This window comes from Eumetopias jubatus, unplaced genomic scaffold (assembly GCF_037043125.1).
Source record: "Eumetopias jubatus isolate StellerSeaLion01/CBP00866 unplaced genomic scaffold, mEumJub1_p1.0 scaffold_14, whole genome shotgun sequence".
NCBI lineage: Eukaryota > Metazoa > Chordata > Mammalia > Carnivora > Otariidae > Eumetopias > Eumetopias jubatus.
In genome coordinates, this window is record NW_028274820.1 from 90844833 (window position 1) to 90861847 (window position 17015).

General features: G+C 39.3%; 1 protein-coding gene across 1 annotated transcript in view; it reads left to right on the forward strand.

Annotated features, from left to right (window-relative positions):
* The window catches only part of NUP205 (nucleoporin 205), a 78301-nt gene continuing 61286 nt past the window's right edge, over positions 1–17015 (forward strand). The window contains exons 1-7 of the mRNA XM_028106277.2: positions 1–47; positions 8183–8325; positions 9859–10030; positions 12269–12413; positions 12793–12952; positions 13421–13649; positions 15841–16005. Of these exons, the coding sequence (XP_027962078.2) occupies positions 20–47; positions 8183–8325; positions 9859–10030; positions 12269–12413; positions 12793–12952; positions 13421–13649; positions 15841–16005 (1042 nt within the window). The 5' untranslated portion in view covers positions 1–19. The remainder of the gene's footprint in view (positions 48–8182; positions 8326–9858; positions 10031–12268; positions 12414–12792; positions 12953–13420; positions 13650–15840; positions 16006–17015) is intronic.

Here is a 17015-nt window from a genome sequence, read left to right on the forward strand (position 1 = left end):
CCGTTAGTGCGCCTCCAAGATGGCGACGCTGTTGGCGGTAAATTCGGGTAAGGGCGGCCAGGACAGGAAGGAAACAGTCGGGCAGGGCGATGGTTGGTTCTTGAGGGAGAGTCTCGGACTGTGAGGTTCCTCGCAATCCAGGCCTTCACTTGTGTATCGTGCTTGCTTTTCCCTAGCTCTGGGCCTAGAGTCCCACCCCTCCCCAGTTTGAATGGCGCGCGTCGGCGCTGCAGCTCTAGCTCTGGAATTGGGGTTTAGGGTGGAGGCACGGAGGCTTGGTCCACTGGAACCCCGCGTGCAGTCTCTTGCAGCCAGGGGCTGAGCTTGGTGCCTTCAACTCCCCACCCCATTATGTGTCTTTGGCCCGGATTTCGTCAAGACACACAAGTCTCCGGCGGTGAGGCCAGAGGACCCGAGATAATTTTTAGCTACAAGCGCAGGCTGAAAGCTCGCACCTCAGAGTAGGCAGCGCAGTCCCTTATGGATGTTGGGCGGTCTTGTAGGAAGCGAGTATCTTTGATTATGAAGCCTGCAACCTGGAAGGTGGCTGGGGAGGCGGTGCCACTGGCTCAGCCGATGACTCTGAGCTCTGCGCATGTGGCGCGTCCCTGTATACTCTGCCTTTGGAGTGGTAGATCTTCCGGGCAGGGTAGAACCAAGAAGGTAGTTGAAGGACTCTAGAGGATTTGGGGTGGGTTCTCTTTTGGTGATTCTCAACCTTGGGCGGTACCGTTCCCAGAGGCTTTTGAAAGAGTGGGTGCATTTTGATTGTCACAATTCCTAGCGCCTGATGGGCGGGGCAAGGATGCCAAAAGTCCTGCACAGGGCAGGATGGTCTTGAAAACGGAGTATTTCCTGCTCAGGATGAGGTGCGGTTAGCTTCTTAGATTCAATTTAAAGAGCATGTCTGTGTGGTAAACGCTAGTAGAGAATCTCACTCAAGAGTAATATTTACTGGGCGCTTTTCCCCCCCTTTCTTTATGTAGTCTTTTTTTGGGGGGGTGGGTGGGAGTGCTGGTTCTGCTTTCCACAGGACTGATATTCTTGTAAAGTTGCTAAATCTGAATTTTGCAAAGCAAGCCATTTCAGGAACACTGTCATAAATTATTTTATAATGATGAAGGATTATGTTTATTGACCATCTGGTATGTCCCAGGCATTGGACTAAGTGTTGTACTTGCATTATCTCATTTAATCCCCTTTGTACACCTATGGAGTAGCTGCTATTAAGTACCCCAGTCTACAGATTGGGAAATAAAGGCTTAGAGTAGTTAAGTAACATCCCCAAATTTATACACCTAATGATTGTAAGCTAGTCTTAGGTGCTTAAACTACTTAAGCACAACCTAATTCATTTTATTACATCAAATTTTCATGTATATGAATGCTGGTCATGAAGTTATGTCCTAAATATTTCTGTTCTGGTCTCGTACCCGGATACAATCTTAAAAACAAGGCTTGCATATTACATGTGTGGTTATATACTGTTCTTTAGTACATATCCCAAGTTATTATCATTAAACATAAATCAATGAAGGAACAAGGAAAGGGAGTTACCAACAACTGCAAAGAGTATACATTGTATAATAAAGCCTTGTGACAGGAGTGTTTAATTGATAACATAGAAGGGAAACATTTTTCACAGCTGAGTCAGGAGAATATATGTATATTTAATTAAACATTCTAGGGTAGCAGCCCAAAGGACCATAGATAGATGAGTGGATAAACAAAATGTAGTATATACATACAGTGGGATATTATTTGGCCTTATAAAGGAAATCTTGTCATATGCTACAACATAGATAAACCTTGAGGGCATTGTGCTGAGTGAAGTAAGCCAGTCACAAAAAGATAAATACTGAATGATTCCACTTATATTTGATACCTAAAGTAGTCAAACTCAGAAACAAAGAATGTTGGTTGCCTGAGGGGAGGGAGAAATGGAGAGTTGTTTAATGGGTACAGTTTCCATTGTGCAAGATGAAAAAGTTCTGGACATTTGTTATGCAACAGTGTGAATGCACTTAACACTACTGAACTGTACACTTAAAAATGTTTAAGATAGCAAATTCTGTGTTGTTGTCTTTACTACAATTCAAAACAAAACAAAACAAACAAAAAACCAAACAAACATCTTATAGTTGTGGACAGGGAAAAATAGAGGTTGTAGATTCTAAGACCTTTGCTTGAGTTTCAGCTGCGTGATTTACTGGTATTGAGACCTGTATCAGTCTAGCCGAGGAGACCTACAGGCTTGTCAGTAAGCAGCCACTGACAGTGGTTAGCAGGCTTTCTGTGGCAGTCTTGTCACCCCTGTCCTGTTCACAGCAGTGACTGTTTCAGACTTTTTCCACAACTCCTCAAAACGTTAACTTGTAACTGATCCCTCAGCCTCCTAGTCATAGAGAAAAATAAGAGCCAGTAGGCATGCACTCTCTTTTTTCACCCTAAAAACTTTAAACCTACATATATCTATACCCTTTTTAACCAGTTTCCCTGTGTCTAAGTTAAATCCCACCCTTTATGCCCTCCTCCCTAGTAGACCCCTTCCCTCCTCTATATTCACCTCTCTCTCTTTTCTTTCCACTAACCTCCCCTTTTGATCTTGATCTCATGCCTTTTCCCAGTTACTATCCTTTTGCTTCTCTTCACAGTCAAACCGTTCAAAAGATTTGTCAGTATACACTGGTACCATTTCCATACCTTTTCTTCCTCTACCCACTCTGGTCTCTGCCCATCCTCTTAAACAGCTTTCAGTAAGGTAAATGTGCTTTTCTATTTCATTAAGGACCTCAGACTTTAAAACTTTATTTTGTTTGATCTTTTAGGGCAAAGACCAAAATCTTTGGGCTGGGGAGCCCTGCTTGCTCTGCCAGTTGCCTCCCTTACCAAACCCTTGTTTCCTGTACTCTAGCGCTCTTGGCTTTTTCTTTTTCTTTTTTTTTTTTTTAAAGATTTATTTATTTGAGAGAGCGAGAATGGGAGAGAGAGTACATGAGAGGGGAGAGGGTCAGAGGGAGAAGCAGGCTCCTTGCCGAGCAGGGAGCCCAATGCGGGACTCGATCCCGGGACTCCAGGATCATGACCTGAGCCGAAGGCAGTCGCTTAACCAACTGAGCCACCCAGGCGCCCCTTGGCTTTTTCATTCTTTGAGAGGGCAGTGTTCCCTCTTCCCATGGGAACCCATGTGCTGTCCTCTCTTCCTGGATATATGTTCTCCCTTCCTCCCTTCAGTTAACTCCATTCTTGATCCTTCAGATTTCAACTAATGATCACTTCCTCAAGGAATCCTTCCCTTCCCTCACCTCCTTGACTTGGTTGTATTCCCCGATTCTGTCATCTCTTGCCCTGGGTACCTCTTCTTCATAGCACTTGTCAAGTTGGATATTACCCTTACGTCTGACTATATAATTACTGTGTTTTGTCCCTACACTGTAAGCTCACCAGTACCGAGTACATGATAAATGAGTGAATGAATGTGATTTGCTGGAGGTATTCCTAAACATTAAATAAAATATATTTCTCAAATGAACAGATCACTTATGTTAAAACATATTTAGTAGGGGCGCCTGGGTGGCTCAGTCATTAGGCATCTGCCTTCGACTCAGGTCATGATCCCAGGGTCCTGGGATCGAGCCTCGCATCGGGCTCCCTGTTCAACGGGAAGCCTGCTTCACCCTCTCCCACTCGCCCTGCTGTGTTCCCTCTGTTGCTGTCTTTCTCTGTCAAATAAATAAATAAAATCTTTAAAAAAAACATTTAGTAATTTGGAAGAATTTATAGCCTCTTTTCATTTGTAATCACAGAAAAATATTTATGAAAATTAGCCAACCAATGAAAACTCTTTGTTGCAATTAACTTCGTGATGTGTTGATGTTAATGATAGACTAAGGATGCCAGGATACATGGGGTTTTTGGTAGATTTTTGACCAGTTACTGGATGCCTCTCAGCTTCATAAAAGGGGGGGAAATAGAATTTTTCTCTATAACTCAGTCAGCTTATAATGCTAAGTATGTTTAATACAAAGAAATTTATTGGTTCTTCAGAGTTTCTGTTGTATATTGTTACTTTTATTTATTTTTTTAAAGATTTATTTATTTTTATTTGAGAGAGAGTGTGCATGCTTGGGGGGGGCGGGGGGGAGGGGTAGAGGGAGAGAGAGAATCCCAAGCTGACTCCCTACTGAGTGTGGAGGTGCACTCAGGGCTCAGTCCGTCAACTCTGAGATCATGACCTGAGCTGAAATCAAGAGTCGGATGATTAACCAACTGAGCCACCCGGTGCCTCAATATATTGTGACTGTTAAGAGAATTTACTTTTGTCAGCTCTTTCTCAGAATTTTTAAATACCTGTGGTAAGGCAAGTTTCAAATTTGCCTAGAAGTTGTTTTTGATACCTTTCTTCCTTTTTTTTTTCCTGTTTAAGATTTTAGTTTTAAATAATCTACACCCAGTGTATGGCTTGAACTCATAATTCTGACATCAAGAGTCACATGCTTTACCGACTGAGTCAGCCAGGCTCCCCTTGATACCTTTCTTTTGTACCCTGTGCCAATCAGTTATTATTTTGGGCTCTTTTCTACTAACAGACCTTTTCTTGTGATTTTACTGCCCTCATCCTACTTTAGGTTCTATCACCTTATTAGCAACTTACTTAACCTGTCATCCTAGGTTCCTGACACTTCTGTGGTTCTATTTAGTCCAGCAACCACACCATTGCCCTATAGTACCAATTTCGTTTTGTCATCTACTACTTGAAACTTTCCTATTTACTAATAGGAAAAATTCCATCTTGGCCTGGAATCCAGGACTCAAACCTGCTCTATCCTTTGCAGTTAGAGAAGGCCAAGAAAATGATCTCTAGGGAGATTAGCTAGTTAGCATCCAACCAGTACCTCACTGGCAATCAGCAGGATCTAGGGGTTAGGTTCTCATTTTGGCGGGCTCTTGGTATATCCAGAGTTGATTGGATCCTAGCAATTGATTTTCTTTAACGAGACTCAAAAGACAGGTAAACCAGTATTTCAGTGTATTAAAGATTTTATTTATTTATTTATTTGAGAGAGAGAATGAGATAGAGAGAGAGAGAGCACGAGATCCAAGAGGGTCAGAGGGAGAAGCAGACTCCCTCCTGAGCAGGGAGCCCGATGCAGGACTCGATCCCGGGACTCCAGGATCATGACCTGAGCCGAAGGCAGTCGCTTAACCAACTGAGCCACCCAGGCGCCCAGTATTTCAATGTATTGATCTTTAATGGGAAGTATATCTGCACTGGTACTCGTGTTGGTTTGTCAGCACATTTTTTTACTCTAGAAATTTATATGACAAGCTATATTTTTTTAATCAGAAAATTGGCAAGAATGAAAGCAAAGCAGGGAGTAGACTGCTGTTTATGTGAGGTCTAGACCTGCTGATTCCCATCCCCCACATGCCCACACCAAAGACCTCTGGCTTCCTGCCCTGATCTTCAGATTAGGTTAGGCTAGGTTCTCCCTTTTATATGTTCTCCTAGCACTCTGTAGTTCTCCATTGTCTTTTATTATATTGGTAATTGTTTTCTGAATTCTTTGTCTAATGTCTTTCTCTGTGTCAATCTCTAAGTTTTGTGAGGACTGGGATCCTATTTGTCTTGCTTGGTTGATAGTCCCTGGCACATAGAAAGCCCTCAGTAAATACCTGTTGAGTGAATAAATGATCTGGTTTGACTAGTTTAGTCTGTCCTCTCCCAGCACATTCCCCCTTAAAAAATTTTTTTCCCAGTGCATTGCCTTTTTCTGACAACATTGTTCACAGGACAATGAACAATTAACACATTTAATTAGGTTACATTATCATGCCATCTTACTGCCCTGTAGATTTATTTATTTTTTCTTCTTGAGAGAGAGAGAGAGAGAGAGAGAGATAGTGTACACATGAGAGGGGGGACAGGTGGGAGGGGCAGGGAGAGGGGAGACAGTCTCAAGTAGACTCCGTGCTCAGCAGAGTCTGCCCTGCCTGCCCTGGTAGGTTTCTTTGGATTTGTGTTTTCTCAGATAGCAGTTAAGCATGGTTACACGCCACCCTTAACAGTTTAGGCTATAGATAAGTTCCAAGTTTCTGGAATGACTGATTGGTTTTGTTTGTTTGTTTGTTCTTTAAGATTTTATTTATTTATTTGACAGAGAGATAGAGAGCACAAGTAGGCAGAGCGGCAGGCAGAGGGAGAGGGAGAAGCAGACTCCCCGCTGAGCAGGGAGCACGATGCGGGGCTCGATCCTAGGACTCTGGGATCATGACCCGAGCCGAAGGCAGACGCTTAACTGACCAAGCCACCCAGGTGCCCCGACTGATTGGTTTTGACTAGTTTCCCTTTCAAAGTCTTTATAAACACATACGGGTACCATATTTGATTGTTTGCAAACAGAAGCTTGGGTCTTCAGGGAGTATTATTCAAATAGTGTGTCTAAAATAAATATAGTGAATTTATATAGTGAATAAAATAGTGAACAGGATACAAAATCTTGGAGTGCATTGATACAATGAACGAATATTAGTATTTTCTATACAACTTTTCAGTTTTGCATATAAGTGGATACTGGATTGAGATACGGAATATTTCTTACCATGGATTATAGTCAGAAAAGTTTGGAAGTCACAACTCTTTAACCTCACTGGGGCTCTTTGAATTCTCTTTTATACTTTCATACCTGTCTTTGAGCCTTAGCTCCCACTTTCCCTTGGCTGCTCTTTGTCACCCAGATTTTCCCCAAATTGCTGCACAAGTGTAGTCATGCCTTAGAAATTCTTAACCATCGTTTTGTGTCTTTTGAAATCCTTATTTATTTTTTGTGGCAACAATCATATTCCCTTTATTGTATTGTTACTAAAATTTTTCACTTAAGTATGCTTTGTCTTCAAAACTTGATAGGAGTTTTTAAAGACCAGATTGTTTCTCTTATCCTCTGTAATATTTTATTGTTAAGGGCTTAAAACATCTTTAGATAAGTGAATTTGGCTGAGTTTGGTTGAATTTGTCTGGGTATGGGCGCCTGGGTGGCTCAGTTGGTTAAGCGACTGCCTTCGGCTCAGGTCATGATCCTGGAGTCCCGGGATCGAGTCCCACATCGGGCTCCCTGCTCAGCAGGGAGTCTGCTTCTCCCTCTGACCCTCCCCCCATCTCATGTGCTTTCTCTCTCATTCTCTCTGTCTCTCAAATAAATAAATAAAATCTTTAAAAAAAAAAAAAAAAGAATTTGTCTGGGTATATCTAGATGTGATCTTAATTTTTTCATTTACTAGATATGTCAGAAATACCTGTATTTATCCCAAACATTTTCGTTTTCCAAGTGTTATGTATAGAGACAGTATAGTTTAGCAGTTAAGGCACATTCTGATGAGAAACTGCCTGGGTTCATGACTCATCTATCCAGTGTGGCCTTGGGTGAGTTTCTTGACCTCTCTGCCTCAGTTTCCATATCTATAAAATGGAGGAAGACATAGTGCTGACCTCATAGTGTTCTGAAATAAAATAATATGAAGAGCTTAGAACCATGCTCAGTCGCAAAAACTCAGTATTACTTACTATTATTACCTTTACAAATCAAAATGTGATCCTTTTTATATAAATTTATAGAAGTGTTCCATATTTCTATGTTGATTTTTAATAGCTAGTGTCCCAGCCCAAATAAAGTGCTTTTTTCCAGCTGCTAAGTTTTACAAAATCTAATCTTTTGCCCCTACTCCTGCTTTTATTTGGATAATAGGGAGGATAGAAAGCACTTATATTTATTGAGTGCCTACAATATGCCAGGCACTGTATTGTGTCTCACTTGGTTTATATCATTTAATCAATTCAACCCTATGACATAGATGATTTCTCTATTATTTATGTACAGAAACTGAAGTTTAGAGAGGTTATTTCCTTGCTCCATGTCACACATCTAAAAAAGTGACAAAACCATAGCAGATATTCCAGTTTAAAGTCAGGATTTACTTTATGTTATATTAAGTAAAATAATGTTTTTATTGTCACTTGAGAAACCTGATATATATGCTTTTATATTAATGTTTGGTTTGTAGGTATAACCCTGTATATTTTGAAGTAGATATGATGAGCATGACTGAAATGTGTGGACAGTACCCTGATGTTATTTTCCACATGTATGTTTTATCTGATGCTTGTTTTATTTGTTTTTTCTTGAAGCTGCCAGTCTCTGGGGTCCTTACAAAGACATTTGGCAAACGGTGGGAAATGCTCTTTGGAGAAGACAGCCTGAAGCTGTCCACCTTCTTGACATGATTTTGAAGAAACACAAACCTGACTTCATCTCATTGTTCAGAAACCCAGTAGGAAATTTTCTTTTTTGCTTCTTGGATATTTTTTTTTTTTAAAGGTTAAAGAGCAAGTACATTTTTAATGCATGTGAATGAAATATATTACTTGTCCTAGGCCTTGACTCAAGTGTTCTTTACGAGTGTAATTTTTCCTAGAAGCAGTTATTACCTTTTTGTTCTCCACAGATGTTAATACTGTAATCTCTAGCCAGGAGATATCTTAGTAATATTTGAATGCAATGTAGAAGGTTTAGTATATTCCAGAAATATGAGCCTCCTTGGAATTTCTGACCGATAGTTAATATATCTAAGCTCAGTAAGATTGATTATTTTGTTTATTTCCAGGTACACTTTCAACATTTTAACTCTTCATAATGTTATGTAAGTTGTATTAGCTGAACTAATTAATTCTTGCGTGTCATTAATCACTGCATCTTGAAATCCTTTTCAACCAGGAATAGGGTACTTCAGTGGAGGGAATGTATATTTGGAAATTCCTTTCCTTGCTGTTTGATAATTTTCTCTTATAGACTAACAAGACTATCTAAGAACTGTTTGTCTTACCAGAAATGGCCTTTTGCTTTTTAGCTTTTTTATTTTTATTTTTTTCCCTTGCTGTCTTTAGTAGAAAGAGCTGTAGCCTGGGAGCCAGTTGAGCTGAGTTCCAGTCTTGGCTCTACCACTAGAGTTGTATGTGCACAGGGACGTCACCTGACTTATCTGGGCATTAGCTTTTCCATCTGTTTGTTTTTTTTTTTTTCAAAGATTTGTTTAATTTTTTTATAGAGAGAGAGAGCGCGAGCGAGCGAGTGAGCAGGAGCAGGAAGGGCAGAAGGAGGGGGAGAGAGAATCTGAAGTAGACTCCACACTAAGAGTGGAGGGCGGTGCAGAGCTTGATCTCATGACTCTGAGATCGCAACCTGAGCCGAAACTAAGAGTTGGAAGCTTAACTGACTGCCTCACCCAGGCGCCCGCTTTTCCATCTGCTAATAGTAGAGTTGGATTAAATGACCCATGTGACCTTTTATAAGATGTAAATTTCTAAAATTTTATGATCCATCAAGTAATTCTATACTGTATGTCATTTGTTAAATATTTGAATCAAGTAAGACTTTTGGGAATAAGACTGCATTTTACATAATATATTAACAAACTATCCTTAGCCCTCCTAATTGATTCAACAATTCATATATCCATTTGTTATTTTCCACTTGAAGGCCTTATGTTTTATTTATGAAATATATAATTAGAAACATTCCTTACAAATTTGAAAAATAGTGTACTATTTTTGTGCTTTCTCAACATTTTGTATTTCAGAGTTTAGCAGAAGCAGTTATTGAGAAGATAGTAACAGCATAAGTGTTGAAGGTAATAGGAAGTGTCATGTCATAAAGGTCTAATTGTAGAGTGTCTGATAAGCAGTACCTCTTCCATCATGTTACCTGTCTGCCTTATCATGAATTAACTTCTCTAGGTAATAATTTAAGACTTTGTCTTCAGTATACTATTTTCATTCCACGATTTTATTTATTTTTACCATTGTAGCCAAAAAATGTCCAACAACATGAGAAGGTTCAGAAAGCCAGTACAGAGGGAGTTGCTATCCAGGGTCAACAGGGAACCAGACTTCTTCCTGAACAGCTCATTAAAGAGGCCTTTATCCTTAGTGACCTTTTTGATATTGGAGAATTGGCAGCTGTTGAGCTTCTCCTTGCCGGTAGGTTGACATTTAAGTGAATCTGTGGTAAGATAGTACAGAATTATAAAGTCATTCACTCAGGGTTTAAAGGGCTGTATCATTCAGATCCCAAAGTAGTTTAGTTGAAATACCATATTCAAAATATCTCCTGTTTATCTTTGATTAATGGGAGGGCTTTAGTGATTGGAATTGTTAAAGGTAATTTAACTGTTTTAAAATAGGCTTTTACATGGTAATTTACTAGCAAAGAGTCATTGGCAGCATCTCACAAATTTTATAGCACAAAGAATTTATTGTCATGTAATGAGTAAGAAAGTAAGTTCACTGCTTTTTTGGAGTTCTTTTTGAGGAGGTGATTCAGATAATGAATAGGTTAGAAATAAGATAATTTTTTTTTTAGAAATAAGATAATTTTAGTAACACTGAGTATGAGGAAGAAAATAAAACCATGTGATATAGAGAGATGGGGGCTTCTAGGGGACAACTCTAATTTAGATACTTAAGGAAGGCTTCTCTGGGACATTTGACCTGAGACCTGCATGATGACAAGGTGCCAGAGTTGTTGGAGAAGGGTGACCCAGGCAGAGCAAACAGCAAGTGCTTGAGGTGAGGCCAAAGGCACACTAAAGAATAATGAGACCATGGGTAAAACGTTGCAGGAGCCTCACAAAGATGGGGGAGGGCAAGGGAAGTTAAGGAAGAGAGCAGGAATCTGAGTATATTTAGTCTTGCAGGCAAAGAAAATTACTTGGATTTTATTTTGCAATGGGAAGTTGCTGACAGGGGCATTAAGCAGAATAGTTACATATAAAGAGAGAGAGAGAGTGCACGCGAGTGGGGGGAGGGGCAGAGGGAGAGAATCTCAAGCAGACTCCGCACTGAGCATGGAGCCCCACGAGAGGCTCGATCCTGCGACCCATGAGATCACGACCTGAGCCAAAACCCGAGTTGGGCACTTAACCGACTGAGCCACGCAGGTGCCCCAAGAAAGTCTCCTATGTTTAAAGATATCATGTGGCTTCCAAAATCCTTTTTGACCTAAGGCTGCATTAAAAGAAGTATGATACTGAGGGCGCCTGGGTGGCTCAGTTGGTTAAGCGACTGCCTTGGGCTTGGGTCATGATCCCGGGGTCATGGGATTGAGTCCCGCATCGGGCTCCCTGCTCCTTGGGAGCCTGCTTCTCCCTCTGATTCTCTCTCTCTCTCTCTCTCTCCCTCTGTCTCTCATAAATAAATAAAATCTTTAAAAAAAAAAAAGTATGATACTGAGAAATAGGAAGGTAGTTTTCCCACTCTATTGCGGGAAATGTTAACTGGTTAGGCTTGAGTTTTTAGTTTAACTCAGAACTTGCATTTAACAAACATTTATTTTATGTTTATCATGGGCCAGGCACTGTGGTAAGACTCCAGGGATAGAAACACGAACGAAACTTCAACTAGTGTAAAGGAGCTCATAGTCTAGTAATTAAGAAAAATATGGAGACGAGTAATTATACATTAAAGTGCATTAATGCCAGTTTATGCAAGATTTAGTGATGGTCCAGAGGCAAAGGGATTAAATTGACCTCAGGGTGTACAGAGAAGTCGTCACAAAATTCATGAGGCCTGAACTAGGTGTTGAAATACGAGTAGGCACATGTCACATGGAATAGGTGTGCACTCAGGAGGACAAAAGGCGTCTAGGCATGAGGAATGGGCTGTGCAGAGGTGTGAGCTTCAAGATGAATTTGGTTACAGGAGACTGGAGTGATTGGACTTCGGGGAGAAGACAACTAGCCTTAGGAAATTAAACAAAAACTAAAAAAGACAAAAGTGGAACTTATTCAAAAGAGAGCAGTTGAAAGGGCGAGTGAACTAGAAACATAGGAATTGGTTATTTACTTTTCAGAGAAAACTCTAGGGGAAGAAACTTCTAAACATTTGAAAGACTTCATGTGAAAGAGGGGGAAATGGGCATTAACTATTATTAGACTCAGTGGACCGCAGTGAGACCAGCATATGGAAATCGTGGATGAAGGTGAGGTTGAGAGTTTGGGAAATGGTGAGTTCCATGTGAGTACTGGTGTTCCAGCACAAATTGGATGGCCTCTTGAGGATGTGGGAGGAGGAAGACAGTAGGTGGGTGTTTGGAGTAGAGGACCATAGGACCTCTTGAACCCTGAGATTCTGTGATTTCTTTGAACTGAACATTGGTATAGTAATTTTTTGTCTCCTAAACACGTATTTACTAAATTATTTCTAAACTCCCCTATCTAGGAGAGCACCAACAGCCACATTTTCCTGGTCTCACCAGAGGATTAGTAGCTGTTCTTTTATACTGGGATGGAAAACGGTGCATTGCAAACTCCCTGAAAGCCTTGATACAGTCCAGACGAGGAAAAACATGGACCCTCGAACTCAGGTCTGTTTGCTTCTTTGGATTTCAGGGCTTTTTTTGGAAATTACTTGTCGGATTGTTATTTTAATTATTAGAAATAACAAAAATTTCTCCTTTTAGTATGTATAATTTAAGTAAAATATGTAACATAACTGAGTATTCTGCAAAGAGTGACAGATTAAAGCTGCTTTATTTAGTTTACAAATAAAAAATAATTATTTATGGTTAGAAGTTTATTGATGCCTAATTACCTAGCAAGGATGAAAAGAGCTGAGTTACAATTCATCCTGTTTTTTTTCTAGTAATGAAACATTATTGTCAAGAGCGCTTGCTGTATCTGTATGATGAAGTGTAGACGTGACTGTTCATTGTAACTTTCTCCATTGATTTCTTTTCATTACAGTCCAGAGCTGGTTTCCATGACAACCCACTTTACAGAGGAGCTGATGGAGCAAGGATTGACTTATAAAGTCCTTACTCTGGTGTCACAGATTGATGTGAACAATGAGTTTGAGAAACTACAGCGGGAGAGAGGTTTGGGCAGTGAAAAACACCGAAAAGAGGCAAGGGTTCAATGAGATCAGTTCATGGGTCGTCTGTGTCAGATCTCAGGCAGAAAAGTCATGGCATTTAGAACATTCTAACACAGGCATAGGAAAATTGCTAATGTCCATTGAAATGTATAGGCATCTCTATCCAAAATTGACTTTCAGCTGTTTTCACTTCTTTCTAGTCACTTATGTGCTATTGTAGCTCTTTTTCTGGAATGAACGCTTGAAGGAATTACATGAAGTTCCAAGGAATTACATAAGTTCCAAGCTCCTTCATTACATAAAGGAGCTTGGAACTTAAAATGAGGAATTAACAATAGGGTTTGTTTAGAATTCTAGAGGTGAGATTTTAGGGTTACTTGTGGATTCAGATAGATTTATTTAGTTAGTTAGCTTTGTAAAAGGTAGTTTACTTTTTGGAATAAGACCAGGCTTCACTGTGATTTATGTATACTGATGATCATACATTTTTATCTCTAGGTTTCTGATCTCATCAAGGAGTGCAGGCAGTCTCTGGCAGAAAGCCTTTTTGCCTGGGCTTGTCAGTCACCTTTAGGCAAAGATGACACTCTGCTTCTTATTGGCCATTTGGAAAAAGTGACAGTTGAGGCTAATGGCTCGTTGGATGCCGTGAATCTGGCTCTTCTTATGGCGCTTCTGTACTGCTTTGATATCAGTTTTATAGAACAAAGCACAGAGGAAAGAGATGGTATTGAATTTTATACCTATTAATGTCTTTATTTAAAAAAATCAGATTAAATTTTGGAGGTTACCCTTAAGGGCAATATTTTAACTACTAAAATAAAAAATTGTATATTTTATTCCTGTATTTTTTCCTGTGTGCGTAATTCATCAGTAAGATCACCTTTTTAAAAATATGTACCGTGTTGGATATCTCTATTGTCCTTTTCAGTTTTGGAATAGGAAAGTGGTAAAAGTTATGTAATACATGTTCATGAGTTCTGCATGTGCAATTCATTGCTTGTTTCTTTATATTAATTATTCACATTTCAAACCTTTCATGAAAACATTCTAAGGGAGGATAACTATCATTTTTAGTAATACATCCTCTCTAATTTATATTTTCTCTGAAGTGGGTAATACTTTTACTTGGTAACCTCATAAACTACTGCTTAGAAATGAGGATCTCAAAAATGATTCCCGAAGATTATTGGAAGATTATTGCCTTTTAACAGCACAGATATTTATACTTACTTGAAAAGTTATCCTCTGTCCACTTTTTTTTTATGTTAATCACCATACATTACATCATTACCTCTGTCCACTTTTGATCGTGTCATCGGCGTGTTCTCTAAGTATGTAAGGAGGATAGACATTTTCCACTCATGTTTGGTGACCATCCTTAGGCATTAGGAAAGGCTTATGGAAAACCTAAGTACCCCTTTCCTCCAGTCAAATTGTCACACAGTGCTCTGCATGTCACAGAATAAGTGCTACCTGTGCTCATTTAGGAATGCTGCCTATTACTACATTCGTCAGATTTCCTGTCTTGAATGAAGTAAAGCACAGAATTAAGTAGGGACAGACTGTGTTCATGGAAACTTGTAAGTGGGACTTTCAAAAGCAAAATGAAATGCCTGGAAGGTTTCATAGGCTAAAATGGAAGGTTTTGTATTAGGTTGTAATTTTATAAATTTAGGATGCTTATATTAATTAACTCATTTTGACTGTAATTTCTTGTTGGTTGTTCTGTATATGTTTGATTAATAAATGGGAGAAGTGAATTAGTAGAGTACATGTATAGTAGTAGATGGAAACTTTTAAAACAGGAAATTAAATACAGAATGTGTTCTTTGTTAAAGGTTGGGAACCACTGACATCAAAAGGAAGTACAAGAAAATAATGAAGTAAAATAAATGAATTCTTAGGTGTTAGTGGTGTTTCCCATTTTAGTATTTATTCAGAATCCTGTGCTTGTTTGAAGTACCATAGTATAATTGAACTGTAAATTGAAAATTAGTATTATTTAGCAATTTCATTTGTTATAATCAGAGTAGATACTTGTTTGCAATTTGGATCCTTTGTTTTGGCCAGTTTTTGCTTGATATTTTAAATTCAGGCATTTCTCTAGTAAAATTCTTTTTTTTTTTAAAGATTTTATTTTTAAGTAACCTCTACACCCAACATGGGGCTCGAACTCACAACCCCAAGAGCAAGAGTCATACACTCCACCAACTGAGCCAGCCAGGTGCCCCAAATTATATCTTTTTTTGATCTTTAAATGGCATTGATTTATATTTAATTTTTATTTATTTTTTAAAAGATTTTATATTTTGTTTTTTTAGAGAGAGAGAATGCACAAGCAGTGCAGTGGGGGCAGAGGGAGAGGAAGAGAGAGGGATCTTAAGCAGGCTCCATGGAGCCTGACACAGGCCTCGATCTCATGACTCTGAGATCATGACCTGAGCCAAAATGAGGAGTCGGATGCTTAACTGACTGAGCCACCCAGGCACCCCTAAAGATTTTATTTTTAAGTAGTCTCTACACCCAATGTGGAGCTTGAACTTAGAACTCCAAGATCAAGAGTCACACGCTCAACCGATTGAGCCAGCCAGGCACCCTGATATATTTTAGAATTTATATACAGGAAAAAATGAGTGACTCTTTAACTGTTTTTTAAATTTTTTATAGTAAGTTTATTTAAAAAAATTGAAAAAAATAGAATTAAAATTTAGAATTGTCGATTGCCTCTTTCAGTTTGTTTGCATATAATTTTTGTGGTGATAATTTTGTTTTTGGTTTGTCAAACATTAATGTTAATTAGTCCACAGTTATTTGATAAGAGTACTCTGATTTCTGATTTTTAGACATTACTCTTGTATATCAAAAGTGAGAATTTTTCTACTTTTCGGTATAGTGGTCTATTTTTGTGTTTTCAGATATGATTCATCAACTTCCACTGTTGACAGAAAGACAGTACATTGCAACAATTCACTCCCGCCTTCAAGACTCACAGCTTTGGAAACTGCCTGGGCTGCAAGCCACTGTTAGACTTGCCTGGGCACTGGCATTGAGAGGAATATCTCAGCTACCTGATGTGACAGGTAAATTGATTGTAGGTAATTTAGTTATGAGAAAGAACATATCAACTTCAATGGTATTTTGAAAGAAGTATTATCTTTGACATATATAAGCATGAGCACAGGAAGGTATCTAGAGTTGTGTTAAATGAAGCTTTGGAATGTGGTGAAATACCAATTTTTTTTTCTTGTTTCCCGAAAGAACTTTCATGAAATATTATTTCTCTTTATTAGAGCCAGTGACAGTGCTCTTTTAGCTTCTTTTTTTCCTTAAGAGTGTAAAATTTGAAATGGCGGTATCATAATTTTTTAAATTAAAATTTACTATTTTTTTTTTATGTTTTCTTCTTTGGTTTTCACAAAATAATTTTTCACAAATTAAAAATTAGTATTATTTAAAAATAAAATATGTTAGGGGTGCCTGGGTGGCTCAGTTGGTCAAGCATCCAACTCCTGATTTCAGCTCAGGTCGGATCTCAGGGCTCCCGTGCTCAGTGGGGAGTCTGCTTGAGGATTCTCTCCCTCTACCCCTTCCCCACTTGTGTGCACGCGTGCACGCACACTCTCTCTCTCTCTCAAAAAAAAGGCCATTCTTGAAATAATATAGACAAGTTTTTGTTGTTTGTCTTTAAAGATTTTATTTATTTATTTATTTTTAATATTTATTTGACAGAGAGAAAGAACACAAGCAGGGGGAGTGGCAGGCAGAGGGAGAGGGAAAAGCAGGCCTCCCACTGATCAGGGAGCCTGACGCGGGGCTTGATCCCAGGATCCCGGGATCATGACCTGAGCCAAAGGCAGATGCCCAACTGACTGAGTCACCCAGGTGCCCCTGTGTTTAAAGATTTTATTTATTTGACAGAGAGAGAGCACAGTTAGGGTGAGCAGGAGAGGGAGAAGCAGGCTCCCCACTGAGCAGGGAGCCCGATATGGAGCTTGATCCCAGGATCCTGGGATTACGAATTTAGCCAAAGGCAGATCCTTAACCTACCGAGCCACCCACGTTCCCCCAGACAAGTTTTAATAAAATAGGA